The sequence below is a fragment of the Aythya fuligula genome, chromosome 4, assembly GCF_009819795.1.
Source record: "Aythya fuligula isolate bAytFul2 chromosome 4, bAytFul2.pri, whole genome shotgun sequence".
Taxonomy (NCBI): domain Eukaryota; kingdom Metazoa; phylum Chordata; class Aves; order Anseriformes; family Anatidae; genus Aythya; species Aythya fuligula.
In genome coordinates this window covers 46,896,850-46,922,280 of record NC_045562.1, presented here as the reverse complement: position 1 = coordinate 46,922,280, position 25,431 = coordinate 46,896,850, and the positions used below count along the sequence as shown (strand labels likewise).

The following is a 25,431-nucleotide window of genomic DNA, read 5'->3' as shown; positions in this document are numbered from 1 at the left end:
GCCTTTCCTTGTTTACATTTTGCTGCTTAGAGAGAACTGGGTGGGATAATAAAATGCTTGCTTTAAAGGGAAATAGAGACTGGGAAAATAAGTGGGAAGAGGAATAATTAGCAGTATGTTTAGTTCCAAAGACAGATCCAGAATAGTCTCATGCAATATGAAATTTCAGGGGGCATTACTGTGAAGATGCCAGGTTTACTGAGTGTATGCACTATTGACGTGAAGAGCCGCCCCCAGTTCCCACTGAAGTCAGTGGGAATCAGTTTGGGCTGTTGTCTTCATAAATTTATCTCATTTGGGCAAACATTATTTCAGTCATGAGCCTTTGGCATATGCCAGTAGACTCAAGATTACGTGAATGGGGAAGAGAAAGAAGTGTGACTCAATACTGCTTCTGTTTATTTAAAAAAATAATGCTTGCTATAATAAAAAGAAGGAAATGGATCGTTGTTTCTGTGCTGCTTGTTCTTCTGATGGTCTTTCTGAGAGTTTTGCTTAATGTAGTGGTCGTAAAATAGCTTCACAGATGCATCACTAAGCACATGGAAGCAATAGTGCAGACACTTGCTTATCTGTTCAAATTAAGCAGTTGGTCAACCCATCATGGGCTGAGGTGGAATAAAACTTGTTCAGTTCTGCAGATCTTTCTGTGGCAAATGTTAATACAGTTGGTGTTGTTTTTTTCTTTTTCAGCATGTTAAAAGTGGAACGTTGTTCGTGTTTTGCTTGTTCATTATTTTGTTTGTTCACGTTGCTTTCCTGAACTGACGGTCACTTTCTGTGCTTTGACTGAAAACGGACTCCGCATTTTTGGCAGAAGAACAACCTAAGGCATTTTGCTTATGTCACTCAAATGAGTCTGCCTCTTTCATATCCTGCAAGCAGTTCATTGTGCATCTTCAGCTTTTTCTCTTTTCACCTCTCCCGGGTGAGTTAGCCTTGCACAAAAGCCAGCCAGACGGAGGTTTCGCTCAGCGGCATGCCGTTTTGGGAGCTGCCAGGCGCATCTGTGAGAGTGCCCTCCGCCGTGACATCCAGAGGGAACGGACAGTTTCCAGCCTGAAAAGCACGCTCGTGTGCCAGGACCCAGTCAGGTCTGGTCCGAGCACAAACACCCCGTGGTGGACAGCCGCACGGCCTCGTCTGCTGAACCCTTCTCGCAGGCCTACCGCACCCAGCTCTGTTGCCTAATGATGAAGCCGCCTCTCGGATTCAAGCCGGATTAAGTTCCCATTGTGCAGATGTGTGTTGAAAGGAAGGCTCATGAGACTTACCCCTGCTTGGGACTGATAGCAAAGGTTATCCAGGAAGGCACACGCACTCCCGTCGATCCGGGGAGTGCACGAGCTGCACTAGATCAGTGTGCAGGCATGTGGCAATTCAGGATACTGAAGGAAGGGAAAAGCCTCCTGGAATGCAGTCCATGAGCAGGAGAACGCATAATTAAAATGTGCATAACTAGCTTGTGTTTTTCCCTGAACTTATGAAGTGGTTAGATTTAATCCCATAGATCACTGAGGAGAGCGTGGTGTAGAGGGAGAACTTGAGCTGACCGGAGTTGTTAGGGCATCTATCAGAAGGTTTTGTGTGGTTTTTGTTTTTTAAATCAGTTGTGGTAAGTTTTTTGTTGCTCAGAGCTCACAGTCGAGAAACCGCAAGTTGGGGTGAAGTTAGCAGTTTTCTTGGGGTTAGAGTCAAGAGTTTTGGGGATGTTGAAGTGATTTTGTGTTACTGAACTGGGCCTTTCTGATGATCTCCTCCAGTGCGTGTGGCTGCCTAAGAACCCTTTGGAGGGACCAGTCCTACTTGTTCCAAGGTGCCTGTGACAAAGGAGAGTATTTAGGGCTGTGGAGAGCAGCTTAGTACAAGAACTGTGTATGTCAGGTATGTCTTAAAGACCTACAAATACTTGATGTAAAAACCATGATTGCTCTCATTACGCTACCCACTTCCTTGAAAGGGGAGCGATGCGCTCTCGTGGCTGGATAGAGGCAGCAGGAATGATGGCGTGGCCGTGTACAGCCTCCTCTTTCAGCCAGTATTTTCTCTCCCCTTTGTTTTCTCTGCACTCTGCCGGCTCCCACCTGCCACCCTGCACAACCACAGTCTCTGATGGGGCTGGTGCCCTGCCTTGCTTCAGAGGCCTGTGCGCAGGGCAGGCTGAATGCAAAGTGGTTAGCACGCCCCTCCGGCTCCCCAGAGCCTGTGATCAAAGGCCTCTTGCTGGCAGTCGCTGCTGGAGAACATCAGCCGTTATCTGCGTGTCTGATCGCTTCCTACTCCTTGCACTAGCTGCACTCGCAGTTCCTCGTCAGGATAGCAGCAAACTGGGGCACAGAAGGGACTGGGGCAAAGCAGGGGCTGGACCCCGCTTCCTGAAATCCGTGGCAGCAAGCTGAATGTTGACCATCTGCCTGGAATTACCACAAGACTTGCATTGCTAAGGGAAAGAAAGAGCACCTTGTTCACAATACATCTTTTTTTTGTTTGTTTTGCTCGCTTCTGTTTTTGCTGTATTTCATTGATCTGCTCTGGCACATACCAGGGCTCTTGAAAACTGCATCTTTGCATGCACAATAATGCCCACAGGTAATAGGAAACTAGGGTTTCAAAAGAAAACCTGATCCCATTGCTAGATAATAGTAGTTTCCTAAATAAATGTGTGGTTGCCCCAGGGGCTGAGGTTGTTGCCAGATGCACCTTTTTTTGATTGGCGAGAACAGCAGATGACGCTTCATGGCATATAAGTGCAAGAGAAAACACACGGGAGCACAGATAAGCAGAGCAAACAAGCTACCTGGAAAGAAGAATTGAAAAGGTGCTAAAGCAGCTGCCTGCAATGGCATTTGGAATGCTAATTTATATTTTGCTGAAAGGTAGGTTTGGAGGGGGCTTTTCTATGGCATAGTACGCTGGGCTTTCTGGAGCAGGAGCTCACTCTACCTGAAATAAGCAGTAGGAGTAGAAAACATGCAAAGACGTTGTGAAGCAGCATTGTTTTAGTTAATGTGAACCTCAACAAAGTTTTTAACAGATAAATAATAATTTAGACTTGGAGAAGAGGCTACTTTGTTAAGTAGGTGTAATATCGTCTGTAATATATTGCAGGTAGCCTTGTCAGAAGTTACATAGATAATCGAATGGAGATGGATTTTGGATTTCTGCAAATGATATATTTTTTTCTCTCACAATCGTAATAATTATTCCATGACAAAAGGAGGTTTGAGGCAGGAACATTTTACATGAGCTGTTATTACTTTTCTGCATTGCATCAGAATTTGTAATAAGTGGGTAAATGCTTTCTGAATGAAATGAACCTTGAATAGATACGCTGAGTTTTTCTGTTACAGTAAGCATCTATTTGCATTACACAGCAATGGGGGCACTGAGTGAAGAATCAGCTATTACTGTTTCATCCCTCAGCACAGAGTTGTGGAATAACTGGACAAAAAACAACACTGAAGGTATTTGTGTTCCATTCTGTTTTTCTCTATTAATCTGCCACTAAATAGGTTTTATTTTGTTTTATGCTAATAGCTGCTGTAAGGCTCCTGTCAGTTAGACAAAGTTGGGTTTTGAATATATTGTACGTGTGGGATGAGCTTACTTTATTCATGGAGCCTTAAAATCCTCTCTGAAATAATGGCTGTCGCTCAGCTGTGGTAGGCTCGTTGCTGACCAGCTCAAGAATCACTTATCCAACCCTTTTTATAATTAGGGGAAGGTATTTTGAGGCTATTTGGGATAGATTATCTACACTTTTACTGGTCATTTATGTTTTAACTAGTGCTTGGTTTCTAGCTGTCTTCAGTCTGAGTCTTTATGCACTGAAGTGAGAATGCGGCAAACGTAACTTAAAGTGATGCCTCTCATTACGGTTACTCAGTAGTTTTTCTTTGTTACAGTTTTGCTTTCGGCTATCACAGCTTCCCCAGCCCTTTTCAGAGTGCTAGCGCTCTCTTCACTTTCTTTTCTGACTGAAATGTGAACTCAAGCTATTTACTTGCCAACATCTGAGACCAGAGTGCTGTGTTTATCCTGCAAGCTGCATTCTTGATGTTACTTCAGGTGCTAGTGATGTCATTACTTTTGGAGACCTGTGCGATCTGGAACTGAGGTTTTGGCAGGTCAGTAAAGGAGGAAAGGATTTTAACTGTGATACTTATTAATGTCTTTGTACTTTTAAAAGAACATAAACATGCATACAAATCATTTTCTGCTAATTGTAAGTCATCTTGGGATGTCTTGCAAGCTTTTTTTAGTAGATCCATAAGCTTTTTATTTTTCTCATAACAAGTCAAACTGCTGTTCTCTTTTTGTGTCTGTTTTGTCAACGCGGTACAGTTTTATAGACACAAGCACGTTCGTACACATGCTGTATGTGTTGGACTGTATTATTTTTGTGTGTATGTGTATATATATATAATACATATGTATATGCACTTGCACACACATCTACATACTTGTAACAGTCAAGGTGGTGTTGATTTTTGACTGCAGTAGTTTGATTTATTAGCCCAGCGTCTGTGGTCTGGCCTAGTGGATGTGTCTGACACAGTTCTTCCAGTGCAGGAGTATAGTGAAGTAGCCGTATTTGTTGGGACTCGATACGTACCCTGTATTATTTCTAGCCAGCAGGAGTTATGGGTCATATTTTAGTAAATAAGAGTTGTGTTTACAGGAACACAACCGTGACTGCAATTGTTCCCTGCTAGTTGCAGTTGTGCAAATCCACTAGGTCCCCGTGCTGTTAGCTGAGAGCGTGTTTTCCTCAGTAATACCACAAATGTATAGCCCTTCAAGCACACGTTTGCACAGGTAGTTAAAAGTATATGTAGGCGTACCTTATACGCAGCCCTTGATAAATCAGAAAATGTGATTTCTGGCAAGAAGATGAGAAAGAAATGATTGGAGGGTCACCAGAGAAACTGAATTCACGGGTAAGAATCACTAGAGGAAACAGCAGTTTTCTGTGGGACTGCAAGTCCTCTGAGGACTGAAGTGCAGCTTGTGGAGAACGCCTAACTTCTGCTCGAGGAATAACTCCATCTTCATCCCATCTACAAGACCACGTCCAGTTTCCTGTTGTTATACCTTAGGCAGGCCAGTGTAACCAGTGCTGGCACTGGGAAGCATTAGGCTCTGTGATCAGTCGGGGGAAAAAACGTGTGGAGAGCTTACAAAGCAGGGTCGAACAACTTCAGATGCTCTTTCAACCAAAATGAAACTTTTGTAGTGAAATTTTCAGCCAGAATTCGGGACGGGCTTGGTTTAATGGGGAAAAACGAGGCCCCTTCATTGCCACAAGCTGCTTCTTCTGTGTGACTTCAAGGGAGGTCCCGAACCTGGGGCTGACCCCTTCCCTCCCCTTCCTGACGCTCCCGTTCCTCCCTGGCACACCATACCTTAAGGCTGAGCTGTCGTGGTCTTAGTGGCTCGCTCTTTTGGTAGCCGGTCTGTCAGTTTTGGCATGCCCGGGCTTCCAGGTTCCTGTCGTTTTTGATTTCAAGTCGGATCTTGCCAAGTGTATCTGCAGGAATGACTCAGTGGTAGGCAGCTGTCGGGTGCTTACACAGCATGCTTTTCTTTCCTCACGTGACTTGAAAGGGCACATGGATGTGTTTGTTCAACAGCTCGTTTAGTATCTAGGTGGATAATGTGATATGAATTAGCATAATGCTCTGGGATGGGTTAGAAAATCTTTCTTTTTGTTTTCGAGACTCATCATTCTTGTAAAGGTAATCATTTGTACTTTTGCAATGTCAGAATAATTAGCACTTGGGATTTGCGTGCGTACACTTCAGATGGGATCTTGCAATCCACACTGGACAAAGCTCTCGCTCCTGAAGTAAGGGAGGGCGAGCTCACTCTCTTGTGGCCTGTGTTACGAGATGTTTGTCTTGAGCACTTTCCAGGCAGGCCTCTGTTCAAGGCTGACCTTAGTTTCTGATGACAAAGCTGACTTGGGTACTCCGGGGAAGTGTCTGTGTGCACTAAGCAAGCTTTCTTCCAGGAGTGGCTGGATGGAAGGCTGCCATCTCTCGGCAAAGGTGGTGCAAATCAGGAGGGATGCTTTGGCAACGTAGCAGTGGGAGCATGAAGCTCACCACTGAGTGCTGCTGCATGCGGGGCTGACCTGGGAGTTGTTCCAGGCCCTCTCTGCTGCGCTGCAGTGTGCTGTACAGATGGGGACTGAGCTTGGACATCTCCCACAGAGCACAAGTGTTGTCTGTCGCTGGATTACTAGGCCAAAAATATGCAGCTGGTAATACAGCTTCTGGCCTTGTGTTTCTAGCTTCAGGACTTCTTTCTCCACAAATCATCAAGAGGCACTTGTGAGTCTTTCTTTTTACTTTTTACAAGACTAGGGAACGTGCTGGAAATGTGCTGTTTTCTCAGCCCAAAGAATTATGTTTTAAATTAAGATAAGCTTTTCCTTCTCCTCTGTAGCTTTGCCTGAGAAAGAAGAAATCCCTTTGCTCTTTTTCGAGAAGACTTTTTCTCTAGAGACCTCTCCATAAGCTGGAAGTCTGATTTCTCTGTAAGATGTTAGGGGGCACTATTTTCAAAGCAGTGTTTTTCAATCTGAGTGCACGAGTGGATTCCTGCTGTGAAACGACTCAGACTGAACTTGGCTCAGAAAATGGGGGGAATTGGTGGTGTTAGTCTTGAATCTGATAATTGTTTTGTCAGTATAATCTTTCTAAACCTTGATTCAGCACTTAGAAAGGAGGCTTTCTGTTTGCTGCGCCGTTGGTTAGTCACTGAGCAGACCTGGGCACCTTGTCACCTTCCCACCTGACGTTGTGTTTCTTGTGGTCCTAACGGAAAGCTGCTGCTGATGTTGGCTCAGTGAGGAAATAAATCATCTTCAGTCATCTTAGAACTGTCCCCTCAGAGAGTAACACACTGGACATCCCACCCCACTGGAGACTGCTGTAAATTGGGTTGAGAGACCAGTTCAAACTGATACTCACTTTGAGCCTTCTTTCTGTTTGCTGCAGCCCTTTTCTTGTGACAGATTAATCAAACCATAACTGGACACTCTGCTAACAGGAGACCATGGAGAACAGGTTGAGGGAGCAATCCCACCATTCCTCGCTTAATTGTAGCTGCAGTACTGACAGACAGGAGTGCAGTGATTTGTCTTGTGCTGGGAGGAAAAGGGAAAAGAATTCATTGTTTGAATTCAAACTGGGAAGCATGCTAAGAATAATTCAGTGCTCTCATTGTACTCGTAGCCCCCTGAGCGAATATTCCATCATCATTTTTCTACACACTCTTCAAGAGCAAGTAATTTACTTGCAGTTTGTTCTTCTTCCAAAGTCAAGCTGGTGGATCTTAGAAGCTTGTTCTGATAGCAGCGTTTGTCAAGAGACCTATCCCAGTGAATCTGTATATTAGGTGTCTTTCTGCACGAGCTGTCTGTTCCTCTTGAGTTGTGAAAATATTTTTGAATTACTCGATTTTTTTTTTTTCCAAATATAATGCGGCTTTTTCCCCTTTGACAGTAGAGTACACAGAGCAGCCGAGGCTCTTGAAGCTTATGCAGACCTGTCTGGAAGAACACCACAGCTATTGCATTAATGGACTCTGCGCTTTCCACAGTGAGCTGAGGAAACCCATCTGCAAGTAAATAACACTGTTGATAAGTACTCTTCTTACAGAATTAGCCTCGTTTCTTTCTCTGCTATGCTTTATTGTTGTAATGTAACCCAAGTTTCAGCAGAGCACAACTTCCAAGTGGCATTGAAGTATCTGCAGGCTTAAAGCTTGGCACAGTCTCGGATGCTGTGCTGGCTCAGGACTGATGACAAAGCAATAATGCTGTGCTGTTACAATACTAAGGAAGAAAGAGGGAGAATTAACTCTCTAGATCCACAGCCTCAGTGGCATCTCAGATCAGAACTAGCACCATAGTTAAAGAATGTTCACAGCAGGCGCAGCAAAGGGGACAGGATATTTTAGGATGACAGCTCCAACTCCACTACTGTACAGCTGCTTACATACCCTAGATAAACTGGGACAACTGGTGGTCTTGTTGAAGAGGTTCTGACTGAGTCCCAGATTCAGTCCATCCTAGTTTAGACTTGTTCTAAATTGTTTAAAACTACTCAAAACTAACATGTGTTTCTGAAGTACAAAGTCTAAGATATTCTGAGTAATTTTTACACGGTGTATATTTAATTTGTAGGTGCCTTGCAGGTTATAATGGAGAGAGGTGTGAACATTTAACACTAAATTCCTACGCACATAATTCTTACGAACGCTACATTGCTGTGGGAATTGGTGTAGGGATACTGACAAGTGGGATACTTGCCATCATCTACTGCTACGTAAGAAAGAGGTACGGGAGACGTGTAACCTTCTCATTCTGTTCAACTGAATTACAGTGGGGGGGAGAGCTGTGCAGAGTTTTTACAAGGGCATTGGGAGCATGTTCTTACATTTGTTGTGTGATCTTAAAGGAGCTGACGCTCAATATTTCTGTTTTCTGATCTGCCGGTTGTATAACACGGTGCAGCTTTGCTAAAAGTGGGTTTTGTTGGGGCTACTTAAATGAATCAAGCAATTACATCTAGTTCTGTTCAGACTACGGGGGTTTTACAGGTGTCTGGCTAAAATGACACAACCTTTTCCATTTTAGATGCAGGAAATTGAAATCGCCCTACAAAGTCTGCACAGGAGAGACGGCGTTGTGAAGACGTGGCGCTGGGACACTTAGCAATCTGCCTGTAGGCAAGAGGCGGTTCTGTTTGGAGAGCCACCCCCCACCACCTAGCAGGTACCCCAGCCTCGCTGACGAGGTGAAATGAAGGGAGTGACGGAGCGAGCGTGTAAACGGAACTGCTGCAGAACTGCTGGGCTCCACTCACTTTTGAAGAAAGACTTGATATTTCTAGTGAAGGCTGCTAGATGAGCAGGTCAGAACAGCAAGGGATACTTGCAGCCTTCTCAGCGCTCTCCTGCGGTTCGTATTTGTCCAGGGGAGGACTGAGTCATTTTATCTAGTTTTTGGTCATTTCAAGCCCTAGTACAGTGTTCTGCTCTGGTCTTTCCTGTCTTTTTTTTTTTCTCCTTCCCTGAAACAACCTGTTTCATAATGGCATTGTATTCTGAACATCATGTGCTGATGAGAAGCCATCTGGATTCTGCTTCTATTGCCGTATGGGACAAAATCATCAAGTGCTTTGGACTGAGGAAAATACATTGTTCTCGGAGACTTAGTAAAATCTGGAATAACAGGTATGCAATTTCTGGAAAATTAGACTATGACACCTTGGGACACAGCAAGTTCTTAACATTTTTGACGACAGAAGGAAATCAACATCTTTCTCGAAATGGATTATGGAGTGTGCTCATGACAAAGAACACAAGTCTTCCCAAACATCATATAGCAGCTCATCACATTGCTGAAACTTAATGCAAAACATTGCCTTGCTGCATGGTGATTTCAGAACAAGACTCCACCTGCTACAGAATCTGGAATTTTGTTATGCAACTTAGCATGGCTTTGCCAAGGAAGCATGTTCATTTTACTCCTTGTGCACATCCTGTGCACAACGTGACCACTCAGATAAAAAAGAAATGGCCACAGGGATTTTGTTTCATCATGGCCAGACAGATTATTACCAGGTGCTTGTTTTTCTTCGTCTTTCCTACAAAGAAATGCGAAGGCCGGAGGATTTTGTTCAAGGAGAAGAGACTGAGTTGGTTGTAAGGATGGTGGCACTATTTGTGACTTCTCACTGACATTTGGAGGATTTGCCATTGCTGATGAGACTGGAGATGGCTCCCAGAGATTTTTCATTTCAGCTGTTGCACATTGTAGACAAATTTGCTGTGCTTAGTCATCTACAAGGAAAAGGCAGATAGGTACCTCAACAATCTTTGGGATTTTTGTGGAATAATGCAGGCTCATAAATTGCTATGCGTTGCTGAGAGGTTCAATTTCTTTGTTATGTGAGTTCATTTTTACCAGAGGATGGTTGTCATTTGTTTTTTGTTTAAAATAATAATAATAATAAGCTGTGTATTTGTGAGACTACAATGGTAATGCTGAAGTGTGTACGGAAGGCTGGATTTTGAGGAGGTAAATGCACGCTGAGCACTTGAGTGTTCAGAAGTTCAGTGGGCTTCTCACATGGGGGATCCTGGTCAGTAACTGAGTCTCAGCTCTTGATTTCATACAAAAAAAAAAAAAGGGGGGGGCAAACAAAAAAAAAAACCCACAGCACATCACCCTGATTGGACATGATTTTGAAGTCAGCTTTCAGTTGTTGCCCTGTTTTCTGTGTCACCTGTATGTAGTGAGAGAGCAATCAGATGTTAATACCTGTGCAAATGCACATAGGCGTGCAAAAAACACCCCTCACCCCTTGCACACACACACTGTCCAAAGGCTGAACTGAAGTACCTGTTAAAAACTGCACGTCATCAGGAAAACACAGGTTAAAGATCTTCCTTGTATCTCTGAGAAATTTTAATCGCTGGACAAGCCGAAAAGAGGAAAAGCTACAAAGCACTCGTCGTGCAAATTAATCTTTTCCAGTGTCCCTTCCTGTACACACCTTGCAAGTGTTGCGTTCATGTGTAGAAAAACCATCTTTCTGCATCAAGAAGTCTGTCATGGAGCAGCCATTCACAGGAACACTTTTTCAGTGCATATATGCAGCTGCTTGAGGAGTTTTCAAGGCAGGAGTTTGAACAGCTGGAATTTCTTTTGTCCTAAAGAGCTGTCAGCAGAGAGATGGATTTGTGTGTGTGTGTTTTAACGATTTGTGAATCCACTCGCTGTTGTTCTTCACTATCTGGTGGCCAAATGGGTGCACTGCAGGACATCGAAGTGCTTCTTGAAAAGTATTTATTCAAAACAGAGATACTCTGTACCTAGAGAAGTGCACACTGATATTTTTTTATGTTTAACTAGAACATGGATGCCAGCTGAAAAGGGAGGTTATTTCAAGGCCCCAGTTTGGCAGGAAGCTTTTTCTAGTTTGCTTTCAGGACCAAGGCAGCTCTGTGAGGGCTGTCTGTGAAAGTTTGCAGGGGTTTTGTGCTAATGGAAGAAAACCTCAAGAGTGAAATACCAGATGAGTCCATGGCATGCAAAATAAAACTTGGTCTAAGCACAGGGAGAGTAAAATGGAAAGACAGATGGAAGAAGGAAGAGAAAGGAGGTCTTTGCTTTATTTTTTTTATTTTCTTTTTCCAATTGGTAGTGAGGCTTCCAGATGTGGGTTCCTCACCACTTGGGTGCTATGTCCTTTGTGCCAAAGCACGATGTGGGAGCAGGCTGCCAGCTCCTCAAACATCCCAGCTTGGTGGCACCAGCACAGATGACTGTTCTCTCTGTCAGCCTGCACAGTGTCTACGGGCTGTAGCCCGTGTGGGAGAAGAGCCTTGTCATTGCTGTTCTAAGGGATTTCATCAGGCCCAAGCTGTGTTTGAGGCATCCCTGCAGGAATGAATCACTCAGCTGTTTGATGCAGTGACCCTGCTGAGGAAGTCTGTGCTGCCTCAGATTGCTTCGTGGAGTCAGCTGTGCTGAGCCCTGCCTTGATAAGTGACAGGTGCTACTGGGCTAGTATTGTCTGTTGCTGCTTACAGTGCTGAATTTCCTGCAGAACTGGCCCGTCAGAGGATCGGGATCGTCTTTCCTGTCTCATTTATCGGGCTCAGACTCTTTCTGTAATGGCATAATTAACAGAGCTGTGAGCTTCTCTTTCCTATTAGCTGCACGTGCCAAAAACGCTGCCATTTCAGGAGGAGGCCCTGTGCTTGCGTGGCTTCTGGGCACCCCTGCGTCAGGCTTAGTGGGGGCACCAGCTCAGCAGGGAGGAGAGAGAGATGCTAAAGACTGGGACCTGCCTTTGCCTTGCACGCGATCCTGGCTGCTGGAACCACACCACGATGCCTCGCAGTGCATCACTTGAGCCTAGCTGTCTATATACCACCAAACCCTCTCCCTGCTTCGCAGCAATCCACCCTCAACATCTGGGTGCACTTTGTCACTAATGCTTGGCTGGGACTTGAGCTCCTCCCCAGCATCTGACACCTGTTTTCTTCTGAAGTACCTGGGTAGCCCGCAGTGTACCTGCTGGCAGCAAGGCCCATTTAAAATGCTGGGATGCAAGCCTGTGGAAAAGATGAGTGTCCTGGCAAAACACTACTCTTAATCTTGGAAGGAAGCATATTGCTGGCTGACAGTCAGTGCACAAAGTGTCCCTGTGGGCACTGAAAACTGTCCCACCTTCCTGACAGGGTGTGCTGCTGTTTCCCAGCAGTGCCCAGGATCACCCATGAGTGCATCAGCAGCCTGAGCAGGGGGCATGCAAGCAGCCAGGCCACTGGCCCAACTCGTCTGATAGCCAGTCAGCAACAGCAGGCAGTGCCAGAGGCTCCTGGAGCTGGTCTGAGAAATGTGGTGGCAGGCAGGCAGGTAGGAGAGTTTTCCCTCAGAGAAGGTTTTCTCTTACATGTATTGTTGCTAACAGAGAGCAGAGTTTGGATGATAATCCAGCAGTGTGTCTGATCCTTCTCACATACAATGGAAGAACAGCTTCTTCTAGTGTGTAGTAAAAGGAAAAAAAAAAGGTTTGTGTTCATGTGGCTGGCAAAAGGCTTCCTTGGGCATCGTTTGAGCCATAAATGCTGGGTTATGTCCTAGGAACTAGAGGTGAAGTGCTAGCAGTTCTCTATTTCAGGCAAAAACAATAATATAGCTCAGCGTAACTTTCTGACTTTTTAGTTCTTAACACTAGTTCTGTTTTATTTCATTTCTGGTCCATGTAATGTGCTGTGGTTGGAAAAGCATCCCTCAAAGAGAAAGCCAATTTGGCAAAATAATGAATTTAATAATTATGTTAAGAATAGTTGCAATGACCTCTGAAACTTAATGGATTTGACTTCACAGCATCCATGTGAAGCAGATCAGTGCTTTGGGATGATGTGCTGTGGAAACTGAGATGAGGAGGGACTAACTTCACGTGAGTGAGAGGTGTCAGGGCAGCGAATCCAGACTCCTCAGAGCCTCTTGTGCTATAGCCAATAGGTCATGGTTTTGCTCCTTTTAGTCCTTTTAGCGCTCTTAAGAAATGGTGTTATCACGTAGATGGATAATGCACTAGTAGTTTTCAGAGAGGGAAAAGAAGGGAATTCTCGGTAAGATGAAAGTTCAAAGGCAAGAACATGAGTTTCTTCTTGAATATTCATTTGAGCTCTGGGTGGTGTATGACATGAGGACAAGGTTTTTGTTTGAGAAGTATGACAACAAACCAGTACTTGGGAGGGGAGAAAAAAAAAAGACAATTCACATTTGCAAGTAAATGATCAGCAGGTTGTATGCGGTTAGCTCCAACCCATTGTGTGCAGGGTTTGTGGAAGTCCTGCTCATTTCAGGAGCTCCTGGCCAGGAACAGAACAATTTCAGGGCAGCCTTGAGAAAAGTGAACATGACAAACTAGGAGGGGGGGAATGTACTGGTTATTGTTTACATTTCAAGGTGTTGGGTGGCTCAGAGGCACGAGAGAGCAAATTGGCCTGACGACTGAGAGACTGAAAGTGCTGTCTGCACAGCTCAGTGCTTTGGTCACTGCGTTTGTAGAGCTCTGATGGCATCTGCAGTGACGTGTGGCTGCTCGTGCACGTCACGTCCTTTGCCTGGCTCTGGAGAGGGAAGCACCTGTAGAGGTCCCTATTGTACTATAAATCCAGGAAATCACTCAGGATGCCTTTATGACCCAGTTAACAAACAAACAGAAAAGCGCAGCTACTCATTAAAAGCTCAGTGTAAGTAGTCATTAATTATCATGACAGCAATAAAATCTTGTACTATGACTAGGCTCTGGGCTGCTCCTACTCTCGCTGAAGTGAGTGTGAGCAAGAGCAGGCTCTGAGAAGCAGCTCTCAGCGAGCTGAAGGAGGTGTCGCAGCACAGCTGCTGCTGCTGGTTTGTGCCTCCTCTGGAGGAGGACCCATGAAATGAGAGGAAACAGAGGCACAGGGAAGCCAAGTCACTTGATCTAAATCCCAGAAAACAAGATGGGTGCGTAGACCCTGGGCCTTTGGCCTGCCCTTACATGGCCTAGGTAATGGCTTTTTCTCCCATTTGCAGCCCAATATTTTGCTTTTATTAAGAAAGAACAGAGGTATGAGGCCTGGCAAGAGACCCTGAAAGAGACCCCCGAGGCAGGGTAGCCATTCAGTAGGCATCTTATTAATAAAGGATGGAAATCTGTAGCACCTACGATCATGTTTTCATGGTCTCACATCTAAATCTTTTCTTTTCTTCCTTGCTGGGGCTTCAATTTAATAAATGTTCACATAGAAGAGAAAGGCACAATGTAGGCAGTAAGTGGCACAGAAAAATACAAATATAATGCTCTCCATCATGGGATTTTTCCATATAGCTCATGGATTATGGGTTATGGTCTGCGTCCTGCTGTTACATCCCTGTAGAAGCAACAGGTCACATAACCACACCGAGGCTGTTGTATAGCTGGTCCAATTGATTGTTAGTTTGATGGAATTGGCCAAATTAAAATTTTAATCTTAAAAATATGAGAAATTCACAAGCCAGGGTAAACACAGTTTTAAATGCTCGTCTTCTCTAACAGTTCAAGATGAGCTGAACGTGGGACTTGAGGCGTGTTTTGCCAAGCCACCTTTTGGGAGATGCCATCCAATTTTTTCCCCATTTTGGCAATCAGGAGTCCTGCGAAATTGTCAGGTAGCTCTGGGATCGGTTTTCCAACTCAAGTCAGAGGTATGCAGATGCCACATTTGGGTTCTGTATCTAACAGTGACTCACTTAAACACAAAATTTTAATGAAATCTTCATGTTGAGTTTATCTGGTGCAGGTTTGCAAACAGGTTGCCTAACAGCGGTTCCATTTTGGCACTCTTATTTAAACAGTACTTTGTCCTTTAACAGGCAGAAGCACAGCTAGGTGGTTCTGTGAGTACTAGAAATTGAAACGTGGCTGTGTTTCCTGGCCATGACTGACCCAAAGTACCGTTTGGTGGCTTTGCCATTGGCCAAGGAGAGACTGAGGATGAGGAGCCAGGCTGAGGCAGCTGTGGGAAGGCTTCCCAGGCACAGCACGTCCAGGAGCCCAGTGCTGAGTGCACCCCACGTGCTGTGCAGGGGCTGCAGACCTCCTGAGAGCTCTGTTTCTGTTTGCAAATTGATCTGCCTTCAGCTTCCCAAGGCAAGGAGCCACAATGTGACCCGGGGTTGGGAGTGGTACAGCTTGTCACTGTCACTTTACGACATATGCTCTGCTCTTTGCTACTTTGAATTATTTTATTGTGGTATTCTGTCATCGTTTTTGCTATGGCAGGCGAAGAAAAATCCAAGAACTCTTCCTCTGTCTTCTCTGTGCAGGACTGCAGCACAAAGATGCCTCCTGGTAGCTCCTGCTGAGAAATAGCACAGCCAGGGTTGAGACACAAGAAGATAGGGCCGTGCTTTGCAAGAGCATCTGACTAACCCGAGCAAAGCTAATTTGTTTGACATCATTTCTGTACGTAAGACTAAGTCTGTTTGTGTCCCATTGTTACGGCAAATCCCATGATGAGCTGCGTTTTATTGACTTCTGCTGGCCGTTTGACGGAGCCCCGGCGGCAGATGTGAATAGGAGCGCTGTTCCAGGAAGCTGTCTAATAGATACTCCTTGGGATTTGGAAGGTTGCAAGGCAACCAGTAGGCCTGGCAGGTAGCTGCAACAGCTTTACGTAACAGGGAGGACCCAGGAGCTTTCAGGGCATCCCTGCCCTGCGAGCCAGCCAGCCCAGCAGCCACCCCGCAGGGCGGTGAGGCATCTAAGACGAGGCACTGGCAGGCAGGGGACAGTGTGGGGACCGTGATTTTATGGGGCCATGCCACATGGCCAGAACATGCAGATTTTGACCTAAGTGTTTGTGTCTTTTCCCTCTCTTCAAGACTACATGCACATGCTTATGCCTATTTATTGGAGGGATGTTGCTGAGACAGCAAAACACGAGGAGGGGCCCCTCAGGTGGCCTCAACTGCACTTGTGCTTTTTGGCAACTCTTAGCATCTTAGATATTGGGTCTTGGCAGCTCTGGCACAGAACGTGGGCATAGCAGGAGAGCTGCTGAGAAGGGTGGTGGTTATGCTGTGTGATTTTCCAGGAAGGAAAATAAGTGGATGCAGAGTTCCTAGATGACTGACTGACTGCCGTGCTACAGGGCCTCGTCCTTCCGTTCAATTCAAGATCAGACCTGGGTCTGCGTGGGAGCAAATGCTGGGATACCTGTAAGGAAGGCTGTAGCAGGTAGAGTGGTGGCTGTGAAAACAATCCAGTAGGAATTTGTGCTAATTTCTCTTGCTGCCTTGGTGGCAAGGGGCAGAACTGTGAACTTGAAGATGAGCATGAACTTGAAGACAAAGGCACATTGAGCCTGGTGAAAGGCTGATGAACCCGTGAAGCTTGTAATTTCCAGCCTGATCCTGTAAAACAAGTCAGAAGAAGCAGGATTGAGCATTTAAAGGCAAAACTATGTTCAAAACCCAGAATGACCATTGGAAAGAGCTGACCAGTTACACGGAGAGTGGTAAGACCTGTGGAAGGGTGCAGGAGATGCCTGTCTCGCTGCCGTGGCTTCTGCTTCAGCTGTGTCCTGGTTTCCCACTTAGGACCATACAGCTTAGCAGCTTGTCATGGCCCCTACACCATGGTGAACTTGCACAGCTTGGCTTAGATTGCTTAAAAGAGCAGCTCTGAGTTATCCCTGCTGGGCCTGCAGCCCCTGTTAAATGAATGCAGACCCCAGCAGTTGAGCTGGATTTTGTAGTTGCATATGGATTGGTGATCAGCCAACCTGACTGAACCAAGACTGGGATTTTGTTAATCAAAGCCCTCCAGAACGTTAGTCCTGGTACAGCAGTGCCTGGGAGCTCACTGCCCTCTCACAACTGGCTGTCATCGGCATGAGGACTGGTGTGTGTCCAGCAGCTGGGGGTTAAAGCACAGCCTTTCCTCCTTTTCCAGGTAAAAGTGATGTTGCAGATCTGCCTGCTGCTCTCGGAGCAGCAGTGGCTCAGGCTGTCCTGGTTTACCAGAATGAACCAGCACACAAACGCAGCGCGGCTCCCGAGGAGCTGACAGACTGGAAATTCTCTTGCCCTTTCCCCTCGCCTCGTTAATACTTCTCTTGACTTTTTCTGGTGGCACATTCATTGCTTCTCAAGTGCAAATATGTTTGTGAGGTCTCCTCCCTCGGGCACATCTCAGCCATCTGAATGCCTTCCTCCATCACTAACTGCTTTTCCCATCAAGATTACAGCAGCAAAAAATGTTCTCTATGGGCTGGGTGCTCCCCTATGCATGAAAAATGTGTGCAGGAGCCAAGAAACACCAGGAGTTTCTTCCTGATTGTTCCAAATAAGAATGGGGAGTGACGCAGGCGAAGGGCATGACCTTACAGAGACACATGCACGCGTGCTTTGAGATCTGCACAGAAATGGTCGTGACCTCAGCCAAACCTTACGGGATTTAGGGGAAGTTGGACTGGGTTGTGTGGCCTCGGACATTCCCCTCCAACCCTTTCTTCTTTTCCAGCATGGTTCCTTACAGGTCCAGCCTTCCAGGCCTTCCCAGTGCAGGTGTCCCCTCCTTCCACCATCAGCAAGTGCAGGAGGAAATCCCCTAGGTTTGTTCTCTATGGAGGCCTCCAACGGGTTGTAGGGCAGAGGTGCCAAGGAGCGTTTCTGCCCGGGTTCTGAGCACTGCCGAGGGCTGGGCCGGGCCCCAAAGAGAAGAAAGTCCGCGAGGTTTCACAGGGTTGGGAGGAGAGATGGAGCCTGCCATTCTTGCTTTCTCCTCCTGTTATTCAGGGCAAGTTTGCACTGGTTTGACCTTTCCGTTCATCTAGGCAGAGGACAGATATCCCGGTGTGGGATCCCGCTGTAAACTGGTCCAGCGCACTCTTGTATTTCAGGTGCCGCTTTCAAACTACAGCCTGCAAAGTCTTAAAAGAGGTATTTAGGATGATTCCGCAGAGGGTTAGTTTGATTGCTTTTTAGACCATTAAGTGTTTGTGAAATGCAGCCATTTAATGTCTTCACACGAGGATTTTTAAGAGAATTAAAAGAAGGGATCTGGGATTTTCCCAATTAGCTCTGGCCTGACTCCAAGACCTGCCGCAGGCTGTAGTAAAACCCCTGTTGATTTCAGTGGGTATGGAATTAGTCTTTGGGTGTTTAGGCATTTTTAGGCTTTTGATTGCCATGGGCACTCAATTACTTAAATTTCCTTAAAATTTACTTTTTAATATTTATATTACTAGGGAGTTCCGTGGGATGTAAGAGGAGCAGGATGAGAGATGCAGGCCACCATGCTATGCAGTAACAGCAACTCATAAATGTAAGCATGCTCTGAATATTATTGGGAGGTTAAAAACCCCAGGGTGGGGGACAAAACTTGGGTATTTTTCTAAATACAGGACAATTTGGACAGAGCCTGTAGAAATCCTGGTCATTTTTCCATCAACTTCACGAGGCCTTCTGGTTGCTGTAAGATAGGAGAATCTGGGGGCATCTCTTGTGTTTGTGCCAGTTCTTCCTCTCTTGTTCTGCAGATGAAATTGTACCAGAATTAGCACGGCTGGCTTTGAGGGGTGACTTGTGAAATTACACCTGGCAGTGGTGGGAATTAGCCTTTGTGTGGTTCTGTAGGATTTTCTTCTTACCAGCTTTTTATGTCTGCCATAGGACTTCAGGACAGTGTGTGCACTACCTGCAATGCAAGTGAATTCTAGCTTTTCTCCTCTGTGCTGTAGCTGTTTCAAAAGAAAATATGACACAGATAGGAGCCAAATTCCCTTTGTCATCAAATGTTTGAATCCCTTAGAGACTGTGCATTGTTTTCCGTTACTTGCTGTTCGCTCAGCACACTAGCTCTCTGCTGCCACGTACGCAATTTCTCTTACGCCAAATAACATTTTCTGTGCTCAGTGTCTAGCTGACATGGAAATAAGTAGTGAAATGTTCATACATGCACCCTGAATGTACGATAGAAAACTTCTGATTTTAATGTACAGGATGTACCTTGTGCTGCTGCCAAGCTCGGGCTCTGACTTAGATCCCAAGGATTTTGGTAATGTTGTTGAGCAGCAAGTTTGTCTTTTGTTTCTCATAAAAATATCTTGGTTAACCTAGGACTCAGGTTCACACAGATCAGTACATGCGTAGAAAGCCCTGCGGAAAACATACCATTATCCTCGAAGGAACTTGGGTAGAAAACAAAACAAACCCATCTCCATCCCGAGCCTCGTGTGAGAGTCTGCTGTGTGGGGTTCTGCTGCGGTGTAGTGGCAGATCTGTGTCACTGGACACGGACCAGGCCCTGTGGATGAGACCCCAAAAGTCTCACACGTGTGTTAGCCTGGTCACTGCTGTTGGCTGTGGGAGGATAGTGGTCCAGGCCAGCGCAGAAGCTCTGCACTCGTGTGTACCAGTAGCAGTACGGGATGAAAGGGAACACAGCACAGAGGCCTGGTGGCACTGCACAGCGGGGCATGGGGAGCTGTGTATCCCAGGGTGTGTGGAAAAGTTCTGGGGTTCGGATGGAAGAGCTTTCAGAGACTCCATCTGATGAATGATTTCCAGTTAATAGCTACTGGCTGCAAAGGTAAATCCTCCTCTATTTCCAGCCAGAGCAAAAGTGATACAGAGATTTTTTTCATGTTCTACGCTAGATCTTGAGTCCAGGCCTTTCCACAAATCAAATTCCCCAAGGATTGTGGTCTTAAGCAGTATGCAAAATGATTTTCTTGCACAAATAAGACAGCATTACAATTCATATGTATTAACACAGGTCATTCTCAGACCAAGGTTTCCCTGTGTCATGAGTTTTGGGGCAGCACAAAGAAAACTTACACCTGCTTCAGCAGGCCTGTTACTTCAGAAGCTTGAGCTCAAACGTGTCTGTCACACACTGCAGACTTCCTAAATCTCCTGTCCCTTTTGTAAGGCAACAGAGTGCCTGGGATCAGGATGTCAGCTGCAAGTTCATTTCGCCCGTGCTAAGGGTGAGGAAGCGGCCAAGGGAAAAAAGCTCGGGTTGGTTCTCTGAGACCACCACGCACAGGATTTGCCATCTCCCAGCTGGCAGTCAGTGTGCCCAAGGGACAGAGTGGTTGTCGCCTTTAAGCATAACAGCCTGACAGTTGTGCTACTGCAAGTCTTCCTCCTCGTTCAGCTTGACATTTTTATTCTACTGCAGCGTGGATCTGGGCTCTGGGATGAGGAAGAGGAGTCTGGGAGGCAGCCAGTGCTGCTCTCACTTGCCACCTGCAGAGGAAATGATCTGCGAGCAGGGCAGGAGCCGGGATCACGGGAGATGCAGGTGGAAGCCTGTGCCTCGACACGCGCCTCAGGTAAGCTGCGCGTGCCTCGGTTCCACCCTCCGAGAGGTCCCAAAATAGCTGTAGGGATGCCGTGGGGGTGAAAGCATTGAAGACTGAGTGTAGTTCATAGGCGCTGGAGGATGGTGGAACAACGCTCAGTCCTTAAGTAGGTCTTGGCACCTGTAAATCAAAAACCAGTCTCACCCTCGGTGCGGGGGAAGCAGGCAGCATCTCGGCAGCCAGCTGAAAGGATGCGGGGACTCCCCTGGCCCATCATGCTGTAGGGAAGGGGAACACCTCTCTCTCTCTCTGCCTTTGCTTTTGCTGCTTGCCTCCTTCGGCGCTCCCGTCCATAAACAACTGGGGGGAGTTTCGGGTGTTATTAATTTTAATCAAGTGGTTTTAGGAATGCTTTGCCTCTGTGGAGCTTTCATAACATCAACTAATAGAGGCTTTTGGCAAGAGCAGTAAAGCAAATTGCTCCCACCCTCCCTTAGCGTGCGGTGAGCAGTGTCTATCCCAACAGCCACGTGACTGAAAGTCTGAGCACGGCGCAGCACCTGGGAGGCTGCGAATGCCCTTGTGAAACACCCCGGCCTCCGTGTCCAGCACAGAAGCGTGAGCCTCTGCCCTCCCACACTTACTTTGCCCGTGATCCCTGCAGACTTGAGCAGTTCTCCGGAGCTGCCCAGTTTGAGTGAATTGGGGATGTTCTGCCACTGGGTAGCACGTTCTCATGCCACAGTTGCCACCGAGTCCTATTTCCTTTGCTTTGGAAGGCTTACATCAGACCTTTAGGTGTTTTGGGCAGGAACTTTTCTGTTTATCTGCCTACCAGGTAAGGGAAAGGTGAGCAATTTTTATGCTTTAAATGCCTCTCATATCTCCCCAAGGGCATTCAGTTATCTCATTTCTTAGCTGTAGATACACTTGCAGTGGGTGTAAGTTAGTTTCCTCGTGCTTTATCTGCAAAGCCATCTGTGAAGCCCAGCTGAGTTCATAGTGCACAACAGTGATCTACCTCAGAACAAGTGACATCAGGACTTAACACTGCCTTCTCCTCCTGGTTTTAAAATTTACGAAGTTTGCCATAATTTCATTGCCAGTTGTCTGCGTTCAGCTGGTGCTAATGAAGGGATAGAGGTGTGAAAAACAGGCCCAACATTTCCCACTTGTGGTGGCAGCAGGAATGACACCAGAGCAGTCCGTGTTCCTTCCCTGTGGGTCCAGCCAAGGCAGCTCCTGCATCCGGAGCGGAGGCTGCTCTCCGTGCCTCGAGTATGGCAGGAGACAATTCTGCCCTCCCAGTCCTCTCACCTAAGTGACGGGCATAGAAGGAGATGAGAAGAAAACGGGGTTTGAAGGCTTTGGTGTCACTGACCTTATTCTAGGAAGCAGACAGAAATGAGATGAATGTTCTAGCTTTTCCTTGCTTGTGACACAGCATGTGACTCACGTCTTTCTACCAAAGTCTGGGGGAATTGCATGTGCAGGTGGGAGGAGATGCAGAACAGGAAGGCTGTGAAGCATGGGGAGAGCTGCTCTCAGTTTTCCCATAGTTTTAGGCAGGATTAACAAGATGTGCAAGTGCAGTCCTTTTTTCTGATATATACTGAGGGGGGAAAAAAAGTATTGCAAGACAACCAGGCTCCATGGAGTATTTTGCATTCAGGGACAGAGATGGAGCTAAGGGGCTATCGTAGCCTGGCAGAGAGGCCAAGACAGAAAGCTGTACCCTGTTTACCCTCAGCCATCTGCAGCAGGGACGGTAACCTGGACTGGCCTGGACAGACAGCTTCTGCTGCAGTGCATGGCTTGACTGAGTATCTCTCTGTGGCAGATAAGATCTTGGATGAGAGGCCACAGAGGTTTTCTGGTCAACAGCGCAACCTCGCTAGCACTGCTGCAGAGTAAGTGTGGGAGCTGGGGGAAACCAGCCTGACTCGGAGAAGCATTAACAGTCAGGGGACAGCGTTAGGATCTGTGTCACGTGCAAACCCCAGGGTTTTGTTAAGGGATGGCACCAGATATCTGAGACAAGATCTTTTTTATGTGCATCATGTTTGGAGACAGCAACAATATATATTCTTACAAGGACTCCCTCACCCGCTGAAGAAGTATTTAAGGTTGGGGCAAGTATTTCTCAAATGCTTTACTGGGATCTGACCTTAAGCTAGCACAGCTACTGCCTGTCATTACAGTTCCTTAAGGCGCTTATTTTGAAGCTAAGGACGTACTGACAGACTGCTTTGCATCAGTGAACTCCCAGCAGTGGGTTATTCACACTTGCATCAGGAGTGACACAACATTATGCTGCCTCTTCTCCCACACCGTGGGTTTACTGCAGTCCTTCTGTTGGCTTTCAAGCTGGAGTTTCCCTCTGCATGAAGGCAACTCATCCATCCCCCAGAGCTCACTACTTTGTCTCTTAAACGTGGGCTAACTGGGGTAGGCACACATGAATTTTAGTACAATATTTAGCTTAGAGGGAAATTCTGGCCTCTCTCACTGCCAAGAGGATGTGTCTGTAGGTGGATTGATACAACATGAGGGTTGTGTTACAACTTCTTTTTGAAAGGTACTTTAAAATTTCCTGCAGTCAAACCACCGTTTATGGACAGATACCTAGGTACTGACCATCTAAACAGTCTTCTGCAACGCTCAAGGAAACCCCAAGAAAATATTAAAGAAAGATTTTTCTGTGTGCCATATGTCTGCAGGTGTACGTGTACGTGTCCCCATCTGCATTCAGCTGGAGAGAAGTTGATGTGAAAAATTAAACAAAACACAATAAACAAATCTAGCTAAGGTGCAGCAGCAGGAATTCAGAACAGCACAATTCTCCTGCTCTCTCTCTGACTGAGGAGAAATGCACCGTGCAAGCCTGGAAAATGCTGGCAACAATAATGTGTTTTTTCTTGGATTTCTGCTTGCCCGGGCAATGTGCTGAAGATGTACCAACCCCAGGGTCAAACTGTAGGAGAGACGAAGCAGAATCATTGGTACATGCAATTAGAGGCAATTGTTGTGGTCAGTAACAGTTGTGCAACACTACCAGTGAAGTTTTAGTGGAGATAGATTTATTACAGACGGGCACATATATATTAAACTGCTGGATTTCCAGCGGGATATTTACAAATCGTTAGTATCCTGTTTATAAAAACCCTGTAAACAATTGAAGGCCATTGCCTAAAGGGCCCAGCCTTATGTAGATCTACGTAAAAGACAATTTTAGCATTTGCAGTGCAGTCGGCGGCGCAGATGACACGTCGCACGGTTAGTACACACGGCAATCCGGGCTGCCCCCGTGTAATCACACGCATGCTGCAGTGTGCAGCGCCTTGCATAAGAGCGCTCCGTGGAAGAGGGAGAAGAGACTTGCACTGAAACCTCTTTTCCCATTTAACTAACCTATGTGCCCTTTAAAGTGGTTGATTTGGAAAGAGGGGCAATTAGCTTTGCATACAGCAGTCCTTCCTGGAAATCTCGCTCCTTGGTCCACGTCGGGGAATGTTACGAGAACAAAACAAGGGGAGGGTTGTGAAGCCAGGATGGAGGCCAAAGAGCTGGGCCATGCTCTGCATGAGCCCTGCTGGCCAGCGTGTTTCAGCTCAGCACAGGCCATCTCCCGTGCTAACTTCATGGTCTTTGTTTTGGTTGATGTCAGCTGGCTTGTATGCCTGGTTGGGCAGGGTAGCTTAATCTGGGTGTGGAGCTGGAACGTGTGTTATTTATGAAGGGGTGACCTCTGCTGTAGGCACGCTGTAAGTCGGTGACCAAAAGTGTTTCATCCTGAGCATCTAATGTGCAGCCTCTCTTTGGACTCTTACCAAAAAAAATGGTTTTCTGGGATGCCTGACTTCTCTAGAAAGCCCTTCAGAGGGACTATTATTACTGAAGAGTTGAACTAGATCCAGAGAATTGAGTGCTTTTGGCAGCTCTAGCTAGTGTTTCCCGGAGTACTCTCTTCCTCACCTGGCAATTCACCCTTTAGCTTCAATTCACATGGGAATTACCGGACCCTTATCCACAGCCCCCTTTTTCATGTATAAAGGACCAAGACACTGGCTACAGGAGTGGTAATCAAGAACTGCCAGCCCCAGGTTGGTGATGTTCTTAATGGAGTAACTAACACCAGTCTAATTAAACCCAGCCCTGGCCTTTGTCATTTCCCACTCTTGCTTTACACACCTGCACTTGGAGTATCCTGAAGGAAACCTCCTGCATCTCTTCAATAGCACCCCGCTGCAGGGAGCAATGCTGGATGAGGAGGTGGGTGCAGAGGTGCCGTGCAGAGGAGTTACCCGTGGAAGTATCACCGTCAGCTGCTGGCACCTTGTCCCCCGGACTTGGGGTTGAGACCCCAAGACACACAACTTCAGCAGGTTTCTCTCCTCATCCCATCTCCATGCACACAGCAGGTGACCAGCACTATCCTTACCCTTGTTGGACAGGTGGGGACAAGTTCCTTAGGGGTCTTGGTGTGGGGATCAGCTTAGGCTGCTTCCTTCACCTTGGGGCAAACTCACAGCTCGTTGCAGAGAGAAAGGATCCTTATAGAAGCCTGCAGTCTTTCCCTAGAGCTCCCTGTTGGTACCCAGTGTATGACGAAGCTGGTTAATGCTCTTCTTCAGTCTGTCTCGGGGAGGTTGGATACCTGAGGTAGTGTTCAAACCATGGCTGGGAGGAGAAGGTGACTAGAAGATGATTTCAGTTACTCTTGGTCATTCCCAAACCAAACCCCAGAGGTTTCCGCATGCCATGTGACTCACAGCTGGATTTCAAGAGTTGGTGATACCAAATTCACTGGAGATCAAAGAATATGGAGTTTTATTGCAGGTTGGGCCCACAGAGAAAAAACACGGAATGGAAACTTCTTGTTGAGTATTGAGACCCCGAGGTATTCCTGATCAGCTTCTTGCCTTTCTAGCTGCATTTCAACAGAGAGCACCCTGATATCGACATCCTGGCTCCAAGCTAATGCAAACAAGGCCGTCATAGCTCAGCTGGAGGGAATGCCAGGCTTTCGTTTTGCTCAGGTCCTACGGGAGCTTC

The 25,431-nt window shown here is 46.4% G+C and overlaps 1 protein-coding gene across 3 annotated transcripts; it reads left to right on the top strand.

Moving 5' to 3' along the window:
- The first annotated feature begins 2,515 nt into the window (after window positions 1-2,515).
- On the top strand, window positions 2,516-10,071 carry EPGN (epithelial mitogen). Of its 3 annotated transcripts, none has more exons than XM_032186744.1 (5): window positions 2,516-2,876; window positions 3,375-3,464; window positions 7,515-7,632; window positions 8,195-8,347; window positions 8,648-10,071. In XM_032186744.1, exons 1-5 carry the CDS (start codon window positions 2,840-2,842, stop codon window positions 8,700-8,702), a joined length of 453 nt encoding a protein of 150 aa, XP_032042635.1. In that variant the 5' UTR covers window positions 2,516-2,839; the 3' UTR covers window positions 8,703-10,071. The 3 variants fall into 3 exon arrangements, with proteins under 3 accessions (XP_032042635.1, XP_032042634.1, XP_032042633.1); XM_032186743.1 differs by having other exon boundaries at window positions 7,512-7,632; XM_032186742.1 differs by having other exon boundaries at window positions 3,351-3,464; window positions 7,512-7,632.
- Window positions 10,072-25,431: the final 15,360 nt, after the last annotated feature.